General features: G+C 41.7%; 1 protein-coding gene across 1 annotated transcript in view; it reads left to right on the forward strand.

The window, feature by feature from the left end:
* BRIP1 (BRCA1 interacting DNA helicase 1) overlaps nucleotides 1-14,554 on the forward strand; it is a 421,240-nt gene that overhangs the window by 211,664 nt on the left and 195,022 nt on the right. Inside the window, exon 14 of the mRNA XM_088446318.1 lies at nucleotides 220-381. Coding sequence (XP_088302444.1) covers nucleotides 220-381 — 162 coding nt within the window. The remainder of the gene's footprint in view (nucleotides 1-219; nucleotides 382-14,554) is intronic.

Here is a 14,554-nt window from a genome sequence, read left to right on the forward strand (position 1 = left end):
TGACCTAATTCTAAGATGGAGTCTTGTCGCCATTCGCAAGATGGCGTTGCTCCGATCTAATTTTAAAACTGATTCTCTCTCAGCCAATTACCCAGCTTCGACAATATATTTTCTCTCTGATGCTTTTACCATTAGTCTTCATTCTGGTGAAAAACAAAACAGAACAAACTAAAATCAACCCATTAAATGTCGGAAACCACTGATGTCTTTCTATTACAGGTATGGGTGGGCACTGTTGGAGCAGGTCCAAAAGGTCGGAAACTTTATGCAACATTCCAGCATACAGAGACCTTTGATTTCCAGGATGAGATTGGTGCGCTGTTATTGTCCGTCTGTCAGACTGTGAGCCATGGTGTACTTTGCTTCCTGCCTTCCTATAAGGTAAAGAAATGTATTTCCCTTATCCTGAGTTATTCCTTAGAAAATAAAATTATTTGGTTACCCTGATATTTCACCCCTTTAACTTAACCCATTCCTCAGTTAACACTGAATATAAATGAGGCTTTTGCAGTAAGCTGATGGAGTGAGGAAATGAGAAGCAATAGAGCATACTATTGTTTACAAAAATAATCCTAATTAAAATGACTACTCAAGTGGAGAGTTTCTGATCCTGACTTTGTCTTCATTTTACCTAGTGTTCATGTAATTTACATACACGTTTTGTTTGCTAGTAAGACCATGTTAAGATATAAGCTAAAACACATTAGCTGATAAATTAGATCTCAAGGGGCTGATGCAAAGTTGTTTGTAAAGAGGAGTTAGATTACCCTTTTAAAAAGGAAAAACATCTACTTGAGATGCATTGGCCCCATGTGCAGTTTACACAACATCATAACCATTAAGGTTTATGTGCCAGCAAGTCGGAAAAGAAATATGCCCGCACTCGGTTTTACCCATATCATGCATGGTACCAGCAGCATGGCAATATTAATGCCATATATGTATACAAAACAGAAACACTTTTGCTATCGGCGCTAACAATAATATACTACAAATCTATGTATGTGTGCAGCAAATAAAACAAAGGGGATTTTGTCATGATTTGATCAAAGCATTTAAGCCTGCAGCCCAGCATCAAGGGACCCCATTTTTCTGCAGGTCCCTAACACTAGCATATATGCCTAGCACATCATTACATTGCAGTTAAATGTACTCACCTCCTAGATACAGAGGGTCACATCTATACAGGGGCTGGCTGTTAGCCACACCCAACTAGGCTTTTTATAGCCTTAATTGAAAGCTGCCATGATGGCACAAGGCAAAATTTTGAAACAAAACAGAAAAGAAATATGCCCGCGCTCGGTTTTACCCATATACATGGTACCAGCAGCATGGCAATATTAATGCCATATATGTATACAAAACAGAAAAACTTTTGCTGTATGTGCCAGCAAGTGTAAAGATATTCTTCCTCACCGATGTATTTGAGTATTTCAGCAGGTCTGCATGAGTCGCAACTTGGTGATGCCTCCTTTACTGTTCTCAGCCTTAATAGGGTCTAAGGCAGCACTAGCAAGAACAAATTACTGTACAGGTTACAGTTACTGTACATGGACAATATTACTCCAGTACCCTAATGTCATTAATAGTGACTGGTGTGTCTAATGCTGGCCATACACTAGCACGATTTCGGGCTGATTGCCAGATTTTAGACGCGTCGTACGATGAATTGTGTCAAAATCGTGTAGTATTTAGGTAGGATACGATCCGAAGCGCACTCCCGCCGCTCTTAAAACGTATCGTATGATCAGATGTGCAGCCCATGTTATCTATCGTAATTGTATGCAAATTGTGCTGTGTATTTGTGCATGCGGTGCATCGTGCTTCTGACCGGCATCATTTGATTTACATTCTGAAGAAGTGTGTATTCTTTCAATGACCTTCCCTCCTAAACTGCAGATCGATCATATCGTGAGATCGTGTGTCAATCGTGCAGCCGGAACTGCCAGGGAGCTCCCGGGGAGTTCAAGGGAAAACGTATGATGAATCGCATCTTATGCTGGTCGTACTAGAGTATGGCCAGCATAACACTATAAGCATCCTTTGTTTGACACAGGAAATAGACATAGATGCTGGTTATATGACAACAGTTTTTAATTACACTTTTCTATTAATAACCTCTTTTCACTGTATTTCTTGGTTTTAACCTTATATTTTGCTAAGTTCTAGTACTATATGTGTGGGATCATACCACAATTTTAATGTATATGACTAAAAGGTAAGTATTAAAGAGGTCTCAGCGTATATTTTGTGTCCACACTAACCGTTTTTGATTAACTATTCCAGTAAAAGTTATCGGATTACTAGTGCCCTCTGAAAAGAAGCTCATTCTCTTCTCCTTGCAAACTGTACTCTGTGTTCTTGCCCCTCTCCTGTTATTAAGAGTTTCAAGTGCCAGATATGCACAGGTCTGTAAATCAAGCCTACGCTAGCGTTTACTTTGTGAGTGATTTCACGCAAGTTGGCATAGTACTCACTCTGCATTAGTCCACAAGACTGCCTTTATGAAACACTTATGCATTCAAGAATGCGTATGTTCTTGTAAATTATTGTAGTCATCAGACCTATTCATATTTTCTAACTCCTTTTACCTCGTGTACGTTTTGGGTTTAAGTACGCTTTTAACTTTATATTAATCATCATTTTTTTTTAATACATACTTTATTCTTTAAATCTGTCCTGAAGCAGACTCCTGCACTTAACCTTGTTCTTATTCCTTTGGCATGGGCTTAAGTTATTAATCTCTTTTAACCTGAGAACAAGTCAAAAGAGATTAGTAACTTCTGTCCATATCAAATGATCTTAACTTTGTAGGAGAATTTGGTGATCAGCAGGGTCAAAAGGCAACATATCAATGAAAAATAATCTGTTTTTAAGTAATATCTTAGTCATAGCAGCCAAAACACATATTGGGTAAAGTATGTAAAGGACACGTCCATCCACTTCTATGAAATTCTGAAGAATTCTGTCTACCAAAAAGGAGAAGCAGCTGTTTAGAGCTGAGAACAGTGTTGAGTAATATTCTGTCAGTCTCCTGCTGCTCAATGCCTCTGCGTAATTTTACAGACACATTAATGTTAGAATTCCTCCAGTTTTGTTGCTCTTTGCTACGAAAAGAGTTAGGTGCACTCTTCGTATGTGTGTAATGGGGAGGGGGAATGTTTTGTTGTGTTGTTGGGGATCCGCAGCGTGGGGGAAGTCCACACTTTCCTAGGCCCGGATGTTACAAACAGCTGTTGGCTGGCCAGTGGGTGGCGTTAGACCCTTCCCCTGTATGTTCAGTGCGGTGGGCTGTCTGCTGCCTGCAGAGTGTTTGAGAGGTGCCGATGCTTGATGCTGTGCATGATTTGCTGAGTTGATGCAGAGTCTGGTGGACGCCTGGAAGGCGCTTGGGGGTGTCCGTACCGTGTTTAGATCCGATTTGGTGGTGTTTGCGGTAAAGGGGTGGGGAGGTTGAGGGGAGCACCGGATCCGGGTACCGGTATGCTTACCCAGAGTGGGGTTGTGGTTTAAAGGAGTGTATACCCAACGCATTTCGGCGTGTCAGCCTTCTTCAAGAAAAAGGCTGACACTCTGAAATGCATTGGGGATATACACCTTTAAACCACAACCCCACTCTGGGCGAGCATATACCGGTACCCGGATCCAGCCAACAGCACCATCAGCTGTTGGTAACATCCGGGCCCAGGAAAGCACAGACTTCCCCCACGCTGCGGATCACCATCACAACACAGCAAGCAACCGGTCGACCGCAGCTTTACTCTACAAAATACCCTACCGGTAGGGTAGGCCTCACCCGAGACTTGATTCGAGACTTTGTTCACAGACCTCACCAAACTTCCCCCACCGTCAATCACACACCAACGCCCACTGCGCTTAAGTCTGTAGACCAAAGGTCCAGCAGGGAATACGTGCTGATCAAGAACTGCACGGCACGGAGCCCCCTGAAAGAGTCCACTGACAGTCCCACCCACAGCCAGTCGAGGTACTACACACCCTCCAACCCACCCATAGCCCCTCATCTCAGACACCTACCTTACCACCCCCCCCCCCCATTCCTGCCAACTCCCCACCACTCCGGAGCAGCATTGTGAATACTCAAATTAATGGTTTGGCCCCCATCTCGTTGTTTGACTTTATTCCTCACACAGTTAGATACACCACCAACAACATAACATTCCACCCCCATTACACACATACGAAGAGCGCACCTGACCACCATTACCACATTGATCTCAAGCAGGAGCAGGTACTCCTGCTAACAGGTGCAGCACTCCCCCCCCCTCTATCTCCTCACACTTGCTCCACATATGCCCATCCCCACCACACTTTAACCCTCCACCTACCCCCGCCCCAAATATTGCTCCCACCATCCCCCCCTATGACTCCCTGCCCCTGGCACCACCCCACCTTGATTAGCACGGTATCCACCCAACCTTTTGCAAGAATGGGGGTTGTTTGTTTAGCTATTTATTTTACCAGAGGCTTTCTTTTAATGAAAAAACTAGGTGTACATGTAATTTATCATCAAACCTAAGTATAGTATAAGATGCTATAGCTTGAGAAACATTCAACCCATTTCAACTTGCCTAGAAGCTTCTGATATGTAAATAGCAAAAGGAACATTGACTTTACATGTAATGTAGTTGCAGAACAAAATGTGTAGTGTCCTAAACAGTCTCACACTAATTCTGCATTTATCCTTTCAAATATTTACAGTACACACATGTATGGGATTTGTTTTTCATCAGGAAATCTGTGAACTGGAAAGTCTTGAAAATCAGAAACACAAAACATAGACCTCACTGATTCCCTCTTCTTGTTGTCACGGTGAGGAACACAGGTAAACAGGTTGAAGAAAATGTGAATGCTAGGAGCAAATGTGGTAAAACACACGTTCATTTTTAATGTAATTTAAGTCACAATGCCCAAAATTGCTGGACAAAAGTCTTCTGATTCCAGGTGTAATCAGTCCCATACTTGTTTTTTGTTGTGTTAGACCTAGAATCCGTATTATACCCTGTCTAGACATTTTTATTGGCACACTGACCTGTTGGAAAGGACATGCAGTATAAGGACAAATTAATTTTGTACTCTAAGCTACTTATGCCAAAATACTGTACTAAGTTTAGCCACATTCTTCAAGATGCTGTGTACCCAAAAATCCTGTTTGGAATAATGAATACACTGCATCAACACTAGACAACCAAGTTTATTTACTAAGCCTTGGATGGAGATAAAGTGGACGGAGATAAAAATTTGGTTATTCCCATAATTTGTGATTAACTTTAAGAGAATTAACAAAAGCTATTACTTTGGGAGTAATTTATTTCAAAGCAATGTTGGCCATTTACAGTAGGGCCGACATTGCAAGTTTTCCGGCAAAAATTTGCGCCAGTGGGAAAGGTGTACCATTCTGGAATGGCGCATTTCGTTCATCCATTTGAATTGAATTTACCCCACTGTCTTTTATGTATGTGTCTCATTAACATAGGGCTTATGTTTGTTTTATTTTTTTTCCGTTAACTTCACCTGATATGAATAAAAGGATATAGCTGACGTTGTTAATTTTAGAGTTCTGATGTCGACTTGCACTAGGAGATATCTTTGGCATGACCATCTAAATTTGCGACCAAGAACAGCAGGAACTTTTCAACACTCTTCCTCAGAGCAGATATAGCGAAGAAATAGGTGGTTCTGGTGTTTCTAAAATGTCTGTGTATAGTCAGTGTGGTGTTGTTTCAATTACCACCCCTTTGTGAAGTTTTCATCGAAATCCATCCAGTGGAAGGCCCAGAACAGGCTCCCCAGGTCAAAGTTCTGCCCAGTGTCCCCGAGTCAAAGTTCTACCTAGTGTACACCAACGGGAGGTCCAACCGGGACCTCAACCCCCCTATTATGTTTTCTGGGATCCAATGTTACCACTCTGTGAAGTTTTAATCCAAATCCATCCAGTGGATGGCCCAGAACAGGCTCCGCGGGTTAAAGTTCTGCCCAGTGTACACCATCGGGAGGTCTGACCGGGACCCTAACCCCTCCTTTAAACCTGGCCAGAATCCAACTGGACCACCTGGTGTTTGTTTCATCCCAATCAGTGCAGGGGTGTCCGAATGCATAACCAACAAACAGACCAGTGAATTTTATATATAAGATTTGAGGCTGATGCAGAGTTGAGTGTTAGTCAATTGTAATTACACTTACAGCTGCGTACATGCAACCAAATGCGCATATGTAACCATATGCAGATTTGTATGCATCTATGCAACCACACCACTCTTATTCATACATTTGTTTTCATTTCAACAGTCAGCATTATCATTCTGCACTTGCATTAGCCCTTTAGCCCTGGAGTAAGAGTTCTGTATGAAAATAGGTGTAACTGTTAGTACACACAGCTCTGCTTTGTGTGGAAAACAGACTACATGCGATGGCGCTGTTCCCACACAATTCACAATTACACCCATTCAGCTACAAGTGGAGATGCGACAGAGTTCAGCATAACTCCCTAGTTGTATCCGCTCGCCTCAGGGGCATTAGCAGTGAAAAAACATGCAAGGTCCAGCTGCAAAACTGACCTTTGTTTTTATTCAAAGAAACCTCATGCAAGCACATCTCCTTAAAGTTTTTTAAAAATAAATATAAATATATATATATATATATATATTTATCTATGCACCTCTGAAAGTGAAACAAGTGCTGTCTGAACCTGCATAAGTGAGACAAACACTTCTTGAACCTGGATAAGTGAGAAACCTCTTATAAGTGAGACTAATTGTGGCGTCACTTGAGATCCCATTTATCAAGGTTGGACATATATATTTATATATATATATATATATATATATATATATATACACACACACGTATACATATACATACACACAGAAAGTGTTCACAACGCTTCACTTTTTCCACATTTTGTTATTTTGCAGCCTTATTCCAAAATGGAGTAAATTAATTTTTGTCCTCAAAATTCTACACACAATACCCCATAATGGCAACGTGTAAAAAGTTATTTTGTGATTTTTGCAGATTTAATAAAAAAGAAAACACACGTACATAAGTATTCACAACCTTTGCTCATTACTTTGTTGATGCACCTTTGGCAGCAATTACAGCCTCAAGTCTTTTTGAATATGATGCCACCTATCCTTGGGCAGTTTCGTCCATTCCATTTTCAGATCTCTCCAGAGATGTTCAATTGGATTCAAGTCTGGGCTCTGGTTGGGCCACTCAAGGACATTCACAGAGTTGTCCTGATGCCACTCCTTGTGATATCTTGGCTGTGTGCTTAGGGTCGTTGTCCTGCTGAAAGATGAACTGTCACCCCAGTCTGAGGTCAAGAGCCCTCTGGAGCAGGTTTTCATCCAGGATGTCTCTGTACATTGCTGCATTAATCTTTCCCTCTATCCTGACTAGCCTCCCAGTTCCTGCCGCTGAAAAACATCCCCACAGCATGATGCTGCCACCACCATGCTTCACTGTAGGGACGGTATTGGCCTGGTGATGAGCGGTACCTGGTTTGCTCCAAACATAACGCCTGGCATTCATGCCAAAGAGTTCAATCTTTGTCTCATCAGACCAGAGAGTCCTTCAGGTGCATTTTGGCAAACTCCAGGTGGGCTGCCATGTGCTTTTTACTAAGGAGTGGCTTCCGTCTGGCAACTCTAATTTACAGGTCTGATTTGTGGATTGCTGCAGAGATGGTTGTCCTTCTGGAAGTTTCTAATCTTTCCACAGAGGAATGCTGTAGCTCGGGTTCTTGGTCACCTCCCTGACTAGGGCCCTTCTCCCCGATCACTCAGTTTAGACGGCCGGCCAACTCCAGGAAGAGTCCTGGTGGTTCCGAACTTCTTCCATTTACGGATGATGGAGGCCACTGTGCTCATTGGGACCTTCAAAGCAGCAGATATTTTTCCGTACCCTTCCCCAGATTTGTGCCTCGAGACAATCCTGTCTCGGAGGTCAACAGACAATTCCTTGGACTTCATGCTTGGTTTGTGCTCTGGCATGCACTGTCAAGTGTGGGACTTTATATAGACAGGTGTATGCCTTTCAAAATCATGTCCAATAAACTGAATTTAACACAGGTGGACTCCAATTAAGCTGTAGGAACATCTCAAGGATGATCAGTGGAAACAGGGTGCACCTGAGCTCAATTTTGAGCTTCATGGCAATGGCCGTGAATACTTATGTACATGTGATTTCTTAGTGGTTTTTTTTTTTTATTAATTTTGAAAAAATCTCAAAAAAACTTTTTACATGTTGCCATTATGGGGTATTGTGTGTAGAATTTTGAGGACAAAAATTACTTTATTCCATTTTGGAATAAGGCTGTAAGATAACAAAATGTGGAAAAAGGGAAGCGTTGTGAATACTTTCCGGATGCACTGTATGTATATGTATATATATATATATATATATATATATATATATATATATATATATATAGTCAAAGCTGGATAAGTGGGATCTCAAGTGACACCACGTTTAGTCTCACTTTACAGAGGTTTCTCACTTATCCAGTTCCTCACTTATCCAGGTTCAAGAAGTGTTTGTCTCACTTATTGCAGGTTCATACAGTACTTGTTTCACTTACAGAGGTGCCTAACTTCCTCCCATGAAAGTCACGTGTAACAAGGATACCACTGTAAATCCAGGTACAGGCTTGTCAAAACCTGTACTAATCCCAGTTACTTAGGTTCAAAAGGCGGTCGTCTCATTTTTAGAGGGGAATAAACTGCACTAATCTCACTTAACCACTTGCCTGGCATGGTCGCAATTTTCCGATCACACCAGGCAGTTCTTTATCTGATATGGTCGCAAAATTTAGACCAATCAGATAAACAGTGTGGGGGCGGCTGCAGGAAGAGAATCTTCCCACAGCGGTTCCTCTACTTGCCTGCCGTCCCTGATCGGTCAGCAAAGCAGGACCCCCAACCCAGCAGCTGCAGGGATTAGTAGCCACTAGGAAAAAATAAATTAACCTCCCCCCTCCCTCCCTTAGTGTACCGGGTGCCTGAAACCGGTGTTCAAAGGAAAGTGGCAGTGGTCCTGATGTTTCCTATGGTGGTGGTTTGAAAAAAAATATTTTTTTTCAAATATTGAAATATATATATTTTTTTATGAAATCATTTTGGATAAGTTGAAATAAATGTTCCTCACCTAATTCACTAAAAAAAAAAAAAATAACAATTTCTGAGCGGTATTTAGAAAACAAATCTTCATTTAAGTGGTTATAGAGGTCCTAATAGCAATTGTCTCGAGCTGGGTATACACGTGCAGATAAAATGCTTGTCAGACCGACAGACGTTTTATCTGGCAGTTTGCCAGCCACAGATTTCCGCGGCATACGCTGTGAGATTTCTCACAGTGTATCAGCCCAACATCTGCGCTCTGCCCCTGGGGGAGGAGACTTTTCCCTGTTCCTTCCATGGGAAGGAACACAGGAAATGTCGGTCTGTCGACCGCAGCTGGGCATACACTGCCCGATGCGGCCGACAGTTTACCCCCTAAATATCGCATCGGACGGGCATGCTGGACAATCCGGCATGCCCGACCGAGCAATATTTAACAATCGCTCGCCCGCACACACGCTGCAATTATCAGGGCGATCCGCGGATATCGGGCGTATCGCCCCGATAATTCTAGCGTGGATGGCCAGCTTCAGTTATAGAGGTGATTGTCAAATTCAGTAAATTGTGAATTTACAAAGACAGTACTTCTATTCATATGAGTAGACCTGAGCTAGAGATTGCTGCCTTTTATTCCATTTGTCGGACTGAGGCAGGGATTGACATTAGCGTGGGGGTGGGCATTTTGTGACAGGTATTTATCCACTTCTGAGATAATCCCTGACCCTCACTTGTAATGGTAAAACTTGCCTCCATTTGGTGAGTGTAATGCACTGGCAGTATTTCTGGCTTAGAACTTTCTAGCTATGCTCATACCCCTCTCTTTCAGTTATTTACATACCTCTCTTTCCCAAAAAAGCAAAATGGAACTCTGCATTTTTTTCCACAAATACAGCTTTCTGCAGTCTAAGTACTGACAGTGCTTTTTTTTTCACGAGAGACGTTTGCTACAGTACGTAAAATATTAAAGTTTTTACCAGCCGCTTGGCTTAAATTGTATTGCATGCACATACAATGTTAGCACAGATCATTTACATTACATGGGTAGTGCAAATATACCAAAACTATTATTCTATTCCTGTAATATAAGGAGCACCAGGTAGATTTGCCCAGCGCAGCTATTCCGTTTATCTGTTGAAACTGAGTAATATTACAAGATCATTGCCAAATGAAGGGGTCATTTCAGTGAGAATAATTTTGTTTTTATTTTGCAAAAATTAAAACCAGAGAAGAAAATTATTTTGCTACTGAGAATTTGTTTTAAGTCAAATTATGATGCTAAATGATCAGACTTTCAGTGCTAATATGTAATTCCCTGGAATGACCACCAGATGACATCACAGACCACATCATTTCCATGTTTTCATTGCAGTTTTAAAATCTGAATCCTGCAATCTAGTGCTGTAAATGTTGCTCTTGGCACAGGTTCAGCATATTAACAGTTACAAAATATAAGTCCTGTTGTTAAAGAAAATGAATAACAAATGAAATGGACATGATTTATAGCCAGATGCAGTACAGTGAGCTGTACCTTATGCCATTTTGCTTACATGTGCTACTACCCAAAATTCTGCCAATGAAGGTTTGTATTTTGCCAATTGTAAATCATAAATAAAATTGTGTCCTACTCCATAACAGAGCTAAAATGACCTATAATTGGACTGCAGAATAGTAACAAGTATTATAAAATGTAAAATTAGCACAATAAATAATCTTGCAAAATACATTATAGTGAGGTCCTATCAAAGTTTCCCTTGTGCTCACATTATGAAAAGAAGAACAAAAAGTCATGTTATCACCTTGAATCTGTAATTTCAACTACATTTACAGGGGTATTCAATATGGGTGCGATAACATCGTTTTTGCGTTAATATCGGAGGTATGACGTCATTATTGCAGGTTTTACTTTTACACCGTATACAATTTCAAAGATTTATCGCAGTTTTGAAAAGTCTTAGATAAAAAACGGGGATAACTTTTCACCATTGAATAGGTGTCGAAAAAAAGTGCAGAATTGGGGTTTAGGGGTGCAGGCTTAAAAAAAATAGCCTGCACCCCTGAGAATGACATTTAAAAAAGAACTGTGTCAAAAAAAGTAAAAAAAAAAAAAAAAATAGGGACACCCCAAAAAATTAATTTAAAAATTGGGCTGAAAAAAAAAAAGGGAAAAAATTGTTAAACAATAGGGAAATAGGTTCAGGGCTATTCTGCAAGTATGCGGCAGGTGTTTTCTAGAATAGAATGATAGCGGCAGGTGCACAAATGCAGAATTTTTAAAAAATTACTTTAGGGACACCAAAATATGCTAGTACCCATTTTCATGTACCCCAAATTTGATGGGACCACTTAAAAAAACGAAAAAAATAACCTAAGTGCTCTTCTGCATCACTTCTTCAATGTCGGGAAAAAAACACCTGCTGCGGCTATTTAAATCCCCGACTTTCAATTAAAGGCTAAAACGGGGGTACCCATTGTGTTCCCCCATGTTTTTACAACTTTAGGGGGGTCTTACAATTATTTTAAGGAAAAATTCGTAACTTTACGCAAATCCAACTTCGGAGTTTCCCGTTTTCGTTAATTTTATATTGAATACGGGTATAAGCGGGAGCGCGCACCAGACTTTAACACAGGAAAAAACTCCGATATGAAACGTTAACTTCGACAGTGAAGTGACACCCACTCAGTGTACAGTATATCTGTATCAATTTATGTGTAGACACCCCCACCACCACAGCAGCTCCTGAACCAAAGGGATAGAATAAGCCTGAGTGCCAGTGAATCCAATTACTGCCCCTCATATATGGCTATTCATTTTCTTTACACAAATTGTATTAATATATGTGTAAACACTGTATATAATATCTGCAGTTATAATGTCAGTGTTGTACTATTTTCAGGAATTATTTATAATTATTTAAAATTCTCACAGATATTTGAAGTTTTCTAGCATCCATATTATTTACAATCCCAGTTTCTAGCACTTTCACAAGACATTAAATAATGTTGTATTTTTTCCTCTAGTAACCCTTATCTGTTGTGTATTTTCCTATGCTAAAGAATCTGTTAGAAAGAGAGGCACCATTTTTGTATACATACCTCCCATAGTGATTTATAGCGGTATTGGTACACATCATATTATTTTGCCAGTTTCTCATGCATGTTATAGCGCAGCTGTCACAAAACAGAATGTGACAGGAGGAGTCGGAGAGATGCTCTGGGAAGTGACACCTATGCTCTAAGAGGCTGTGATTCTAAGTTGGATGCAGGGAAAGCATCGAATGCAAGGACCCCGATGTTTTCCTCTGTGCATTTATCACAGATACACTGCACACGCCTCCCTATTAGTTAGCGCCAGAGGACGCAGATCCACATTGCATGGAAAGCCGTGCAGTTTTGATGGGCATTTCTGGGTATTAACTGACGGGTGTCCAACAGGCGGGGGGGGGTGGGGTGCTGTGTAACAAGGGTGTCACTGTCTGCTCCTAATGACACAGTTACACGGACACCGGCGGCCATGGTCCCTTGGACATTCTGCGGCTGCCATAGGCAGGCGGGATGTCCGATTCGTGCCACTGCCGTGGGTGGGTGTCTCAATAGGTTGCCCATTAGCATAAAGGCGCAGTAGTGAGGCAGACTAGGGGGAGATTTATCTAATCGTGGAGAGAGATAAAGTACCAACCAATCAGCTTCTAACTGTCATTTTACAGGCTGTACTAGAGGAGTGACAGAAGCTGATTGGTTGCTACTTTTTCTTTCTCCAAGACTTAAAACTTTTTTTTTTACATAATTTTATGTGAAGGGAAATTCTTAAAAATGGTCCAAAATGTGCATAGTTTCAATCTAAATGAAATACTTTTATTCTGCACACAATACTGACCTCTGTTGTTATGGTACACAAAATACAAACCAAGATGTGGGCCATTGTTAAAATTTTATATCTGACTTTGTATGATCCTAATGTAATGTGTGCATATTATGGGTGGCACAATGGTTAGCATTGCAGCCATCCATCCAGGGGTCCACTTCACGGGGATGCTGAGCTATGACGGAAGTATTCTAGTGACAGGATGTACTTGTTGTATGTGAACATAGGCAGACTGTTCTAGTGTGCTATCACCTCTTCCTAGATCTGCCACTGATAACTGCATGCAACCTGTAGGTAGCTGAGACCTTCTAGGACCCAGTGTCGTCTGTCAGCCCTTGTGTAACTGCACCAGAGCCCCTACTGTCGCACAGTCTGCTTCTCATCCAGTGTCTTGGCTACCTGCCAGATCATTATTGTCGGCCGATCAGCACTGTGTGCTGTTTGAAGCTCCACCTACAGTATGCTGTTTGCTCACAGCCCATAAATTAAATTTAAAACAAAACAGAGTGAAAATGCTTGCTGTTGGAAGACGGGCCCCCTAGGACCCACTGGCCCTTGGCAGCTGCCTGGTTCGCCTTTTGGGTAATCTTGCCCTGCCCACAGTCTCCGAAGGAACTGCCGCTCACCTATCCTCCCTGCAGGGGCACACGGGCAACCCTGGGGGAGGGGAGCATCACAGCCCCATCTCACACTCTTTCTATCCCCGGCAGGAGCCTTCCTCGGAGTCTGGTGCGTGGTTGACAGCAGGGAGCATGAGTTCCTTGCTGGCTGCGCCCCCTGCTGGCTGGTGCTCTATGCTTCAGTGTAGTCCGAGTACTGGTCGGGCTGGCCCTGTATATAGTAAAATAATTGCTGCAGGTTTAACAATGTACACATGTAGGCAAAGGTGAACATAAGCAAGTCGACCATATAGCAGGCTGTGCTGAATTGTGTGTATTCATAAATATGTATATTTTCAGACTGATCTTTTGCACCTGGCGTAGGGCTGGTACAAGTGCAACCTGATAATGATAACTGGTCTGAAACCAAGCGTACTTATAGGGCAGTCTAGCAGCAAAGATGTGTACAACTCTTCAGGGCCGTAACTAGGTGCAACCTGTGCCATGGCACAGGGCACCGCAGGGCAGGGGTCGCTGCCTGGGCCTATCAATTTACCTGTTTATTATCATTCTCACTTGTAGCTTCCTCTTCTTTTATCCCCTGCATCTCCTGGCCTCCCCAAGGCTCTTCTCTGACCCTTTCCCATGTCCCTATTTAAAAAAGGAAGGGGAGACGTCGCTGCTCTCTCTGGCACAGGGCACCATAAAGTCTAGTTATGGCTCTACAACACTGCATACAGTACAAATGAACATATTAGTTCCATGCATTTAACGCTGCATTAGTCCCATAGTTATTGTAGGTAAGCAGAAGCTACAACTGGCTTACATATATGATGTAATTGTTATCTTCGTACACAATATAATTGTTACTGCTGTAGAGCCACTTTTTTTTGCTGTTATGGCAGAAAACCCGTCTTCATGAAACACCAATTTTCATTATTTTTCAGATGTAGACT

The sequence above is a fragment of the Taudactylus pleione genome, unplaced genomic scaffold, assembly GCF_031769625.1.
Source record: "Taudactylus pleione unplaced genomic scaffold, aTauple2 ptg000397bl, whole genome shotgun sequence".
Classification (NCBI taxonomy): Eukaryota; Metazoa; Chordata; class Amphibia; order Anura; family Myobatrachidae; genus Taudactylus; species Taudactylus pleione.